At 37.0% G+C, this 12,559-nt stretch overlaps 1 protein-coding gene across 3 annotated transcripts in view; it reads left to right on the top strand.

Annotated features, from left to right (window-relative positions):
• The window catches only part of marchf8 (membrane-associated ring finger (C3HC4) 8), a 435,761-nt gene extending 426,282 nt beyond the window's left edge, over positions 1 to 9,479 (top strand). For all 3 annotated transcript variants that reach the window (XM_020929310.2, XM_020929318.2, XM_055162636.1), the window contains one exon: positions 3,536 to 9,479. In XM_020929310.2, the coding sequence (XP_020784969.2) occupies positions 3,536 to 3,840 (305 nt within the window). In that variant the 3' untranslated portion in view covers positions 3,841 to 9,479. The remainder of the gene's footprint in view (positions 1 to 3,535) is intronic.
• Positions 9,480 to 12,559: the final 3,080 nt, after the last annotated feature.

Genomic DNA, 12,559 nt, shown 5'->3' with positions numbered 1-12,559 from the left:
AGGTCAAGGACTTGAGACTTACTTGAGACTTGCAAAACAACGACTTGGTCCCACCTCTGGGAAGTGCTCTACGGTGTTTTTAAAACTCCCTACACCGTCACTTGAATCATTTTGATTTCCAGCCCCGAAATTGCCAATCTTTACTTAACAAACGGTAAAAGGCATCAGTTAACTTGAAAACCACTATTACATGACATCACAAAGTGGACCAGAGCATTTTGAGCTTTGGAAATGTAGACAGAATAATAATAAAGTGTTACTACTCAAACATGTGTGAATGAAACAAAACACGAGTCCAGGTCTGTTTTTGAGGAGGTAACAGTATTAAAACATGACTTAAAGCTCACAAGAGTCAGTTTTGTGTAATACAGGATCTTCAACAGTTAAAAATTGAAAAAGCTTTTGAAATGACTCGCAGTAAAACGTGGGAACCCTGTTTTGTTGATGTACCATTTTTGCTCGATGTCTTTGTAAATCATGATACATTCTCTTCACTCATGCAGCCGGAAGAATCCCAGGTAAACATTTGAACTCCAATTTCCCCCTTTAGTTTTTCAGTTTTTTTTTTTTTTTTTTTAATCCTTCTTTATAGCTCCAAAACAACCCTGTTTATGGTAACGGCTCAACAGTGACCGCCCACCCCCTGGTTCTGGAAGTTAATTTCTCATTCATTTTTCCCACAGACTTTCCAAAGAATATTAAAAGCTTGAAAGCTCGGGGCTAATCGGCTCTGTGGTAACTAATGACTACAAGACCTATGATGTTTTTGTGTGTTTTGAATGTGCTTTTTGGATTTAAACCAACCATGGATATTATGGATATTAGTTAACACACAGTTGGTCAGTCTCCTCGGTGCCTTTTAACTCTTAATATTTGATTTTCTTCAAAAGTCTATGGGAAAATTGAGTGGAAAATGTACTTTGAAGTGGGCAGGACTGTTGAGCTCCATTACCAAGTATTTTTGAATGAATTTATCTCTGACCAACTTCAAAATAAGAATGACTTTGAGCTTTATTAAGAGTGAAATTGCAAAGTAAACACTAGATATTACAAAAACTGCATTTTATCTTTACGAGAAGGTTATATGATCCACACACACACACACACACACACACACACACACACACAGGCCTAGCAGATGCTCTCAAACTCCATAATGTCCTCTGGATCCAACAGGGATGGGCCGAGCCACAACTGCCACAAGTCGAGACGAGGGAAGATGTTGACATTGTCTCTATTAAACTAAATTTGGCGCTTCATTTCAAAACATTTTATTTACTTAATTTCATGTTTTTGTTGTCATTAAAGGAACTGTATGTAAGATTTTAAATTTCATAAACAGTCTGTAAATATGAGATAAACTTGTTCAAATGAAATACAACAACAAGTGTAAAGTGGATTTACTCTTAATTACTAAAGGTTGGACATGAAAGCTGTGATGTTTCCGATATAGTTCATTGTGTTTGGTTCTCAAGACAAATGTAGAAAAAAAAAAAACAGATCCACACTGCAATTCTTTGTTGCTTTCATTGTTTAAATGAATCGTCAAATTGTGGTGCGATTAAAATAATAAAAATGCTGAGCTCCAAAGAGGTTCGTGTACCATTTGTTCTTTGGAATTTCAATTAAGAATGAAAAACAGTTACATTATTATTGTTATCATTATTCCGTTTTAGTGTCAAACAAAAAAAAAAAAAAAGGATTTCGACCTCAATTTCCAACATTTAATTTAAAGTTTATTTAAAAAACAGTCTCGGTGCCTATTTAAATTTGGATATTTTATTCTCTCTGGTTTATTTCCCCAGAAGTTCTGCTGCTAGAAGAACTCACCTGAAAAATTACTTCATTTCTATGGACAAACTCGTCATCTTCATTTATAGCGATGCATTTACTTTCGCAAAAGAAAGAAAGTCATTGTTGAACTCCATGACAAGAAACAAGTAGCAGCGGTAAACTTGGTTCAGTTGACTCCATAGAACTATAATAAAAATAGTTTTTTTATAGATCCCTGGTTGACACTGCAGCAACTTCTGGGGCAAATAAACCAGAGAGAATAAAATATCAAAATTAAAATAGGCACCAAGACTGTTTTTGATTGGGTTATTTGAAATAAACTTTAAATATTGGAAATAGAGGTCAAAATCAGTTTTTTTTGTTTGACACTAAAACGGAATAATGAAATAACAAACTGTTTCCCTTTTTACTGTTTTTCGTTCTTAATTGAAATTCAAAAGAACAAATGGTACACGGACCCAAAGAACATCAGTATAGATCTGTTTTTCTTGTGTTTTCTACATTTTTTATCTTTGGACCAATCATGCAAATGCAGCTTTTATCGAATGTGCTTGTTTCTTTCTACGAGTACTGTCTCATTGTCCAATCAGAAAGCAGAATGAAGCTGTTATGAATCTCTTATTTGTGTTGCCGGTTTTGATGCTGAAATCCAGTTGGTTTAAACCTAAAATGATTTTCTCTGATCTGAATGGTCACTACCTAAACCCCAGCACCTACAACCAGTCATGAATCAGTGCTAGTGCAGGCTCTGAGAATGAGGAAACGTGTAATGTGTCGCACGTTTAGGCCCCTAACAACACAAGTTCTACTGTGATTGTAGTATATCTTTAAAAACTGGAAAATCACAGGTTACGTACAGTTTCTCTACATTAGAAAAAACAATATCTAGGTAAGTTAAAATGACTTAAATTAAGAACATTTGACTTTATTTGAGCAGATTTAACTTGACAAGTAAAATTATCTCCCAATGGAATAATTGTGTTTTTCTTCATTCAAGCAACATTTGATTTTGTTTCTTATTTTAAGTGTAGCCAGATGTATTTTCAGATTTTAAGTACAAAAAGTCTATTCCATTGTCAGATCATTTTACTTGTCAAGTGAAATTTACTCAAATCATGATAAACTTTTCTTAATTCAAGTCATTTTAACTTGACTAGATGTTGGTTTTTTTAGTGTAAAGCATTGCTTTTTTAACTACAGCTTCTCAAAATGTAACTCACACATTGTTTTTGCCCGAGCCAAACGCAAACACATGGAATGAAAAGCCAAGAGAATTTTCTGTGTGTTCAATCTTATGACATCTTTATCTTCGAAGATCTTGTTTAGGTACTGGCAATGCAGGTTCTACTGTGACTGAAGTATATTTTTTAGAAACAAGACAATCACAGGCTATGTACAGTTCCTCTAAAGCATTGTTTTATTTTTTAAACTACAGCTTCTCAACTGTAACTCACACATGTTAAGGTTGTTTTTGCTCCACCCAAGCGCAATCACATGGAATGAAAATCTCAGAAGATAATTTTCCATGTATGTTCAATCTTATGACATCTTTAACTCCTAAGATCTTGTGGCAGAAGATCTCGTCCCATCCCTAGAATCCAATGCCTGTTACGATATTCTCAACAAACACTGACAGATTTTGACCTGACCTCCTCTTTTTTCAACCTACATTTGATTTGAACTCATTATCGTTGACATGTTGCTTCACACGTCTCTTCTTCTCTTGTGTCCTCCTCCTCAGGGATCCTGGAGTGGCCGTTCTGGACCAAGCTCGTGGTGGTGGCCATCGGCTTCACTGGGGGACTGGTCTTCATGTACGTCCAGTGCAAGGTCTACATCCATCTATGGAGAAGACTCAAAGCGTACAACCGGGTCATATACGTTCAGAACAGACCAGACTCGTGTAAAAAACTAGCCTTGGACAAACCTATCCTAATGGAACCCAACCTGGAGAACAAAGAGACGCTGGCCCCAACCCAATCGGACACAAACTCCTCCCAGTACACGGAGACGGAGGAGTACTGCATGGAAGTGGTCAACGTCTGACGGACACCTTGGGGAAAATACATTTGAAGGATCGAAGTAAAGTAGTCCGTGATTAAAACAAGCAGACTTTTTTTTTGGACCATTTTAAAACTTTCAAAATGGACGCTTCTAACGATTTGATCTCAAGAGCCAAAAGACTCCGTTGAGGTCCAAAAACGTAAATGTGTTGTCAGTGGCGGTTGATGGCGTGTACGTAGGTTTGATTTTTTTGAGATTTCCAAGCCAGTTTTTCCTGTTGATAGTGAATAAAACGGAGACCAGGAGAAAACCGAGCAAACGCCAACCTTGGATTTGTAAGGGTGTTGCTTTTTAGCGTCGAAGCACTTTTGTTTTTATTATTTTGACCTGAAATGACACATTTCATTTCAATTGACTTTTTGGTGGGACATCGTATGAACATCGAACGGATGACAAAAACGGATGATGGAAAAAGGAATTATGGATCAAAAAAGGAATATTTCAATTGCAGAGTGTTGGACGCAACGTGGAATTCAGCATAATTCAGCGTAATCGTGATTCCAGCGTCATACTGAGCAGGCGAATGTAAACTTTTCGACAAAAAAAATTGTAAAAAAAAAACAAAAAACAAACAAACGAGCAACTTTTTGTACGGTAAACACAAGACAAGAAAGTACAATATTATTACTGGAGTCTTGGGGGGGGTTCGTGAATGCTACAATGTGATAATCCACGTGCAGTTTTGAGATGCCTTCAGAAATCTACTGCCGATTTTTAAAGTGCCCATATTACGCTATTTTCTGATCGATGTTATAATGTTCTTTCGTCGTCACAAACAAACCTGGGGTCGTGTTTTGTTTCGTTCACACAAACCCTCCGCATTGGTGGTGAGTTCTTCTCTCAAACGAAAACGAAAAATACAAGAAGCACTCCATTTCTGCTCTGGAATTGATGATCTCAGCTGAAATAAAGGTAGATACTAACTAGAAAACTACAGCTTCATGACATCAGAAGGTGGAACAGAGCATTTTGAACTTCGGAGATGTAGACAAACTAAAAATGCAGGTATGAATGAAATAAAACACAACTCCAGGTATGTTTTTGAGGTAACAATATTCTAACAACAACAATTTTGTGTAATATAGGAGCTTTAAATCTGTACAACGCCTTTTTGTTTTCTGGCGTTTGATCCCTGGAAAAGCAGAAAGCCCAAATGAGGTCTTTGATGTTGGCTCTTCTCGACTATGGTTTTCGCACAGTTCAGAAGTCGATACGTTTTCAGACAGCAGCGATGTTCAGACACGATGTTAACAGCTTCGCGAATGTGAGGGCTGGTGGTGAATAGAGAGAGAGACTATCACATCTGCCTATGTGGCCTGCAAAATGGATGCTTCAACTTGACTTTGGCTGTGTTCAAAATCAGACACTGTAGTATTCCACATATAAGCACTCAAAATAGTTGTTGTTTTCTGTTTTTTATTAAGTTACTTTCTTGTAGAGGGCGCACCAGTTGCTTGTTTCCATGAAGATGTGATTGCTTTGACTGCAGTGTTCCAAACTATGGCATTAAACTTCTCAAACTACAAAGAAAGAAGCAGGAGACGCCACCAGACCAGTTTACAGGTGAGATCTGTGAAGAGGCGGCTCTACTCAATATAGTGCCACGGGATTTACAGAAAATGAATAACAAAAGAAAAAAAAAAAAAACACCAAAAAAATTATTAGACTGTAACCAGACTTAGGCCCCGTCCGCACTAGTGCGTATTCGAGTCGTTTTCGTTGCGGATGCAGTGTTCGTCCACACTAATCCGACTGAAAACTGCTCCAGAGACGGAACGATCTGGTGCCGCCAGCTCCCACGAATTCATTTGAGTATGGATCTGGTTCGGCACAGTGTGGACGCCTGAAAACGCTGGTACGCTGATGTAGGTCTATGCGCCGTGACGTAATTCACGACCAAAACGCTAAGAGGCTAGAATATATGTCCATACAGTCTGTGCGTACGACCTGCAGACGTATAATCTCTGAAAAGTTTCACATGAACCATCTCCAACGCGATAGAAGCACAGAACAGACTCACCATCAGCAGAACACCCCTCTGTCACAGAATGAACACTCATAATCCACTGAGTCTTGTCATTTATTCTGACAGAAACTGAATCGCATCAGCGCACAATAGCGAGCTGTTTTTTGAGCGCTTAGTTCATGCAAATTAGCCATGCGGTTTTAAAGTTTCATTTCTGTAAAACGTAAACAAATATGCTCAAAGCTGTGTGGATAGGGAAGGCTTGTGGACACAGAAACGATGTGTCTGGACGCAGATCGTTTCCGATACGGTGATACAGTGATTCGTTTCAGTGTAAACGTAACCTTAAGGAAGTGCAGGATTCTATGGCTATACTGTGGAACATTCCAGACAAGCATAACATCACCATGGAGACAAGTATTGCATAGCGGACACTCCACTCCACGAAAAAAGTTACAGAGTACACCTTTAAAGCAACCTTTTAGTTTAAAATTCATTCAAATACCAGACACCAGGTCTTGTTTGTGAATTCTAGAAGTAATTTGACCTTTTCAGTAGAACGTGGATGTACTTTTACTTTTTCAGTCATCAGTCAAACTTTATTTATAGAGCAAAACAACACAACACAAAGCGCTTATTATAATTTTTTTACTATTTCTTTCTTCACTTTGCACTTTAAGGTATTTTATTGTATATGCAATGTGTAGTATTCTTGCCTATTGTAACAAAATCTGCTTTTCCCTAGCAACCACCAACAAATAATCTCATTGGCTGGCAAAAAATATATTAATTTCAACAGTTTGACCCTGAAAATTGTGTTCAAACCATAGACTGTAGCCTATATAATATATAAATGGACATAGTAAACCTGCTTGCTGCTGCGTTCCAAATAGGAAGTGAACACTGGAGTGCTTCTGGCTCCATCGACTTTGGCTCCAGTTCACTTTGTATTGAAAAAACGTAACCGCTTTCTATGTAACTGCTGCTGTCAGACTCCTAATTTTGGTCTTAAAAAGTTCGTCTTAACCCGCTCTGTGTGATCCTAGTGTTTTTATTTCGCGATTTTGTTTGTCAATCAATTTGACTCAGTTCAATTTTCCTTCTAATAATTCTGAACAGAATCTTGTATTTTGTACAGAAGTGTTTTGGTTTTATTTTAGTGAGAAACAATTGTAAATATTAGAAAATGAATGATTGTAAAATGTTTAGTTTTAGTTTAATATTTTTCCTGGTTTAATTTAACTTTCGAGAGACAATTTCAAACTCCGGCTCTTTGTCGTTCCTTCGTCTTTCCTTGTTTAACTCTAAACCACTTTCTTATTTTAGTCTTGTCCAAAGATTTACCGTTTTTATGAACTCTAAAATTCAACATCACACTCCCTTAGTTCAGTTCTCTATACTATAATTTATGGTTCGAACAAATAAAGCTACATTTTGTGTTTAAATTAAAATCACAAATACCACTTATCTTTTTGCACAGAGAATAATTATGAATGCATTTTTGAACACAGCCTTGGTTTGCAGCGTCCATCTTTAGAAGCACATGTGACAATGGTACAAATAGTACTGAGCACACGTTCACCCTCTGCAATAAAAAAAACAATGCAATACATCACGTGGACAGCAGGTTATCAGGGGTCAGAGCGGAGAGGCGCAGAAGACGGCTCCCTCTGCTGGTGGAAGCGCGTCACTGCAGTCGATTTCTGAAGGCACTTTTTATTGGAGCTTTGTGAGTGCTTTATGTCTGTCCCGAGCACAGCCACACCAAGCATTTTTAAAACAACTTTGATACCACTTTTCTGTGTAATCAACTCCACTTCTGGTCATGAAAACTGCTCAGCGCCAGCAGCAATAACTCAACAGTAATGATCGATGTATTTGAAGTTTTGTGTTCTATTGACTTGACTTAAGAAAACTCCATTACCCACAATGCTCTGTGCAGTTAGACAGATAAAAAGTGCAATTATGAATGATATTTGTTGTTCTGTTTTAGTCCCTGTATGGTGTTTTTCATGTCCAGGGTCAGCTCTGGGGTTAACTTGATTTGTTTTTTTTGAATATTATTTCTTCTTTTTGTGTCGTATTTATTTTGAAAAGAGTTTTAAAGAGAGTTTATCAATTTAATATCCCGTCATGAGTGATTTTATGCATTTTACACTTGCATTGTTCAGGAAGAGTAGAGTTATTCTAAGTTTTACATCAGGGGTCTCCAACCTCTCTCTTCTGGTGAGCTACCTTTACAAAAAACAAAATAAATATGTGATAAATATAAGTAAAAATAATAAAAGAGTAATAAGTAAGTAAAATAAGAGTCTCAGCAAGCCTGTACAGTGAGATGTCTATAAACCACACACCATTGTCTAGTTATTAATGCTCAAATTAGACAAAAGTATACATTTACAGTTGTGATACACATATTTATCAAATTTTTGTTATCCAGCACAATACATATACATATAATTCAGAATTTGTTGAGCTGCTTGGAAGTGGATGGAACTACAGGCTGGAGACCCCTGTTTTAGTTATTTGTAGCTATAATAAAGTTTATGTTCATTAATATATTAACTTATTTGAGTTAATTTAACAGTGGTATCGAAATGTCACAAGACAGATGCCACATAAGAAGTTTATTAATGAAAAGGAGGAGAAAAGGAAAGAAAAACATTCTAAAATGTATTTAAAACACCATACAACAATGCAAAAAACTGCAAAATTTAAAAGTGCATTGTGTAAGTTTTCTAGGGGAGGCTCGTTTTTGCGTCGTCAGTATGGCATTAAAGCTTTCTATCTTAATTGGGATGAAGCCAGACTATGTTACAGGTCAGATCTGTGGAGAGGCGACCCCGCTAACAGTCAGAATCCCTGTTTTATTAGATATTTTTGAGCTATAAAACCACTTGTAATTGAATAAATGTAACTTAGAGCTGTTTAATGTCATACTGTGGAACATTCCAGGCACAGAAACAAGCAGGTGGCAGACCGTCCACCAGTAAAGTTACACAATGCAACTTTAAACATAGTTAAAGTTAAAAGTATTTTCAAACAGCAAACTCATCATAAAACGCAAGAATAAATACAAAATTCTCTTAATGGAAACCTTTACAAACTGTTATTTTGACCCTTTTTTTTCCAACTTTTTTGTCTTTCTGAATGTTGTTTTCTTTCACTCTTTGGTGTTGAACTTTGAAAATTGTCATTGTAGTTTGCCCTTGGAGGCCACCGTACATTGAGTTTTGAATGGTTCTACTCAAAGGAGCTGGCTCCTGCACCGGGGCACAGTCACAGTGCGGTCCTGATGCTAACATGCTAATATGCTAACATGCTAGCTCTCTCTTTTGCCTCTTTGACTTCACGCCGTCCCAGCACACGAGCTTTTGTCATCTCATGTTTTAAAGCGTACGGAGAAGAAGAAGAAGAAGAAGTGTGACCTGCAGCTGTTTGTTTACTACTGACTGGACTGTTCACGGTCTTCAGATCACTCCGCCACTTTGTCTGTGACCTTTTCTTTGGTAGTAACTGTAAAGAATTTGGTAAATAAAAATGTACATCTGTTTTTAAATAAAATCTTGATGTGTTTTCAGTTTTCTCATGTTTGAACAAAGTATGTAGACTTAAAAGAACAACCAAATAAAGTGGAGTTTCTTTTAGCGCTCGGGCCCTGGTCTTGTTCATTGTGTGTTGTGTGTTGTTGTTGTGTTATTGTTGTGTTAATGACTGTGGAGGTGCTGAGGTTGCACTGGGACAGAGACGGTGCAGATGGATTTTAATGAAGAGAGAAAGAGACTGTCTGCTCGTCTCTCTGAGCTCTGCACAGACGACAGGAGCTGCTGCATTAGATGAGAACGCAAATGTGACATGGGAACATCAACGCAACGTGCTGAACGCATCAAGGATCTGTGTTTGTGCTTCTTCACCTGTGTACGAGGGACACACAACAGCGGCAAAAGTGGAGTTTTTTCAAGTAAGAGTCATAATATACAAAATAACGCATAATTATACTAGAGCAGACATGTCAAACTCAGGCCCGGGAGCCAAATTTGGCCTGCAATATAATAATATTCGGCCCTTGAGATCATATCAAATCTGTATTAGAGCTGCCCGCCGGCTACAGATAGGCTATAGAGACATGATTTAATTAAACCTGTTATTATTTATTTATTATTTTCTGCTTGTTCTGGATTTAATGTTGAAGCAAAACTATTATTAAACTTTAATTTTAATCAGAAAAGGTTTAACATTACGTATCGCGAAAGAAGAGAAAACATGCAGATGCAAATTTTTCAATACATATTTAGTTTGGCCCATGACTTTTTAATTTTGACCCCCTGTGAATTTGAGTTTGACACCCCCGTACTAGAGTGACCAGACGTCCCTATTTACCTGATTTGGAGCCCTGTGTCCCCTGTCCCAGCAGATTCATCCAAAACTAGTGATTAGTCCCAGTTTTATATAAGAAATGTTCCAGGTGTCCCTATTTTTTGACAAATTTTATCCCTGCCAAAAGAAAAGAGAGATAAACTGTCATTTCTTCAGATAAAGTACAGAAAAGCTGCTTAAAAATTACCAAAACACAAAGAAAATGTGACTATAATGACTCACATGTTAGTTGTGAATAATCATGAATGGGCTGACTGCAGAACAATTCTCCTTAATTACACATTTGTTTCACAATTTTATTATTACCAGCCACTCCAAACCGAGTGTCCCAGTTTTTGCTTTTGAAAATCTGGTCACTGTAGCATAAACTGTACACTGGCCCTGAATCATCTAATGGTGCCCTTGATGATATAAGAGCAAAGAGCAGATTTCACTTTCCATTCATTTCCTTAAATAATGAAAAGTTGGTTTGTACAAAGTAACAAAGTAACTCAGTTCAGTTGATCCTTTGCATCATTCTGGGGGTGTTTTACATGGCTTTTTACAGTGGAATATATATAAAACTACTGATTTGTCCCAGTTTTATACAAGAAATGTCCCAGGTGTCCCTATTTTTGTCAAATATGATCCCTGCCAACAGTAAAGACAGACATAAATTATTTGTTAAGTTAAAATACAGAAAAGCTGCTTAAAAATGACCAAAACACAAAGAAAATGTGACTATAATGACTCACATATTGGGCTGAATACAAAACAGTTTTCCTTAATTACGCACTCATTTCACAATTTTATTATTACCAACTGCCTCAAATCCAATGGGGTGTCCCAGTTTTTGCTTTTAAAACTCTGGTCACTGTATTAACAGCACAAGTCACCTCACCTGCTTCAGAGAAATCACTTCTTTGTGGTCAGATTGTGTTCAAATAAAGCTCAGATTAAAGTCACACCCAGAGGGAATACTGATGACAGCTGCCAAGTATCAACATTACTCCAAACCCTCCAAGTAAAAAGACAGCCCTAATAGAGTTAGAATAGACCACACTACAACAATGAATGAAGTTAAAGCCACAGTATGTCACTTTTTAGTCCAAAATAAATTGAAATAAAAGCATGTTGGTGTGTGTTTGTTTTGTTTGTATTTACTACTGTGAGCGGACTTGCATCTCCACAAACCTTACTCTTAACTGGCCTGAAGAAGGACCGCCCCCTGCTTGTTTCCATGGAAATGTGGTTCTTTTAAGCTATACATTTATATGAATCTCATTTGTCGATCTCCATGGAGAATGTGCCAAAGTCTGGTATAATAATCTTCAGGCTATCTGACTTGGTTTGAGTATTTTTGAGTCATTTGGATAGATATTTCTACTTGGTTCAAAAATAACTAATTTGTGCCTTTTGTATTTTGGTGGAGATGTAATTCCTTCACCTTGAACGTTTTACAATATTAAAATTAACTTGGTCATCACAATGGAGACAAATTACAAGTCAGATCCATCTAAAAGCAAGCCTGCACGTTATAAGAATTCATGTTTTTCAAGGTGTTTTTGATTTATAAAGATCCTTTAATTGAATACATGCAAGGCAGATAAGTTTAATGACCTACTGTGGAACATTCCATGCAAAGAAATAAAACCTCTATGGAAGCGAGCAAGTAGTGGACCCTCCACCACAGAAGTTGCATAGCAGAGGTGGGGACTTGCAAGTCGTGACTTGCACTCAAGTCAGACTTGAGTCACTATATTTTTAGGAATTAAGACTTGACTTGGACTTGATGCTCAATGACTTGGGACTTGACTCGGACTTGAGGCCTGTGACTTGAGAGGACTCGAGAAGCACTTTTAAATCTGAAGTCTTTGTATTCTGACTGTACTGATTCACACTAAGATCTTGTCAAAACATTTAAAAAGGAAACATGAACATTTCTACAACTCTTATATAAATACTCATATATAAATATACTATGATTTATTTAAAGTAAATTTTTTCTTAAAATTCATATAAATTGCAAAAATCTAAAATGTATTTGGTATTTTGGTTTAAAGACTTAAGATGACTTGAAGCTCAAAGCAGACGACTTGGACTTGACTTGGACTTATGTGCCAGTGACTCGAGACTCGACTTGGACTTGAGTTCAAAGACTTGAGACTTTTACCTCTGTTACATAGTGCAACTTGAAACGAACTCTTATATTTTTTGTTCAGGGTGTTCTATTATAGTCCTCTCTGATATTAAAGCGCCTATGAGAGGTTAGACTACTCACTTCACTAAAGCAGAATGAAAGATTTTGATTTAAAAAAATAATCATTTCCTTCCTACATTCCTACATTCACTAGGACAGCCGTGTAGTACACTGGGCCA

Source organism: Boleophthalmus pectinirostris, unplaced genomic scaffold (genome assembly GCF_026225935.1).
Source record: "Boleophthalmus pectinirostris isolate CB_2022bp ecotype Guang Dong unplaced genomic scaffold, ASM2622593v1 HiC_scaffold_5, whole genome shotgun sequence".
NCBI classification, from domain to species: Eukaryota; Metazoa; Chordata; class Actinopteri; order Gobiiformes; family Gobiidae; genus Boleophthalmus; species Boleophthalmus pectinirostris.
This window is presented reverse-complemented; position numbering and strand designations above follow the sequence as displayed.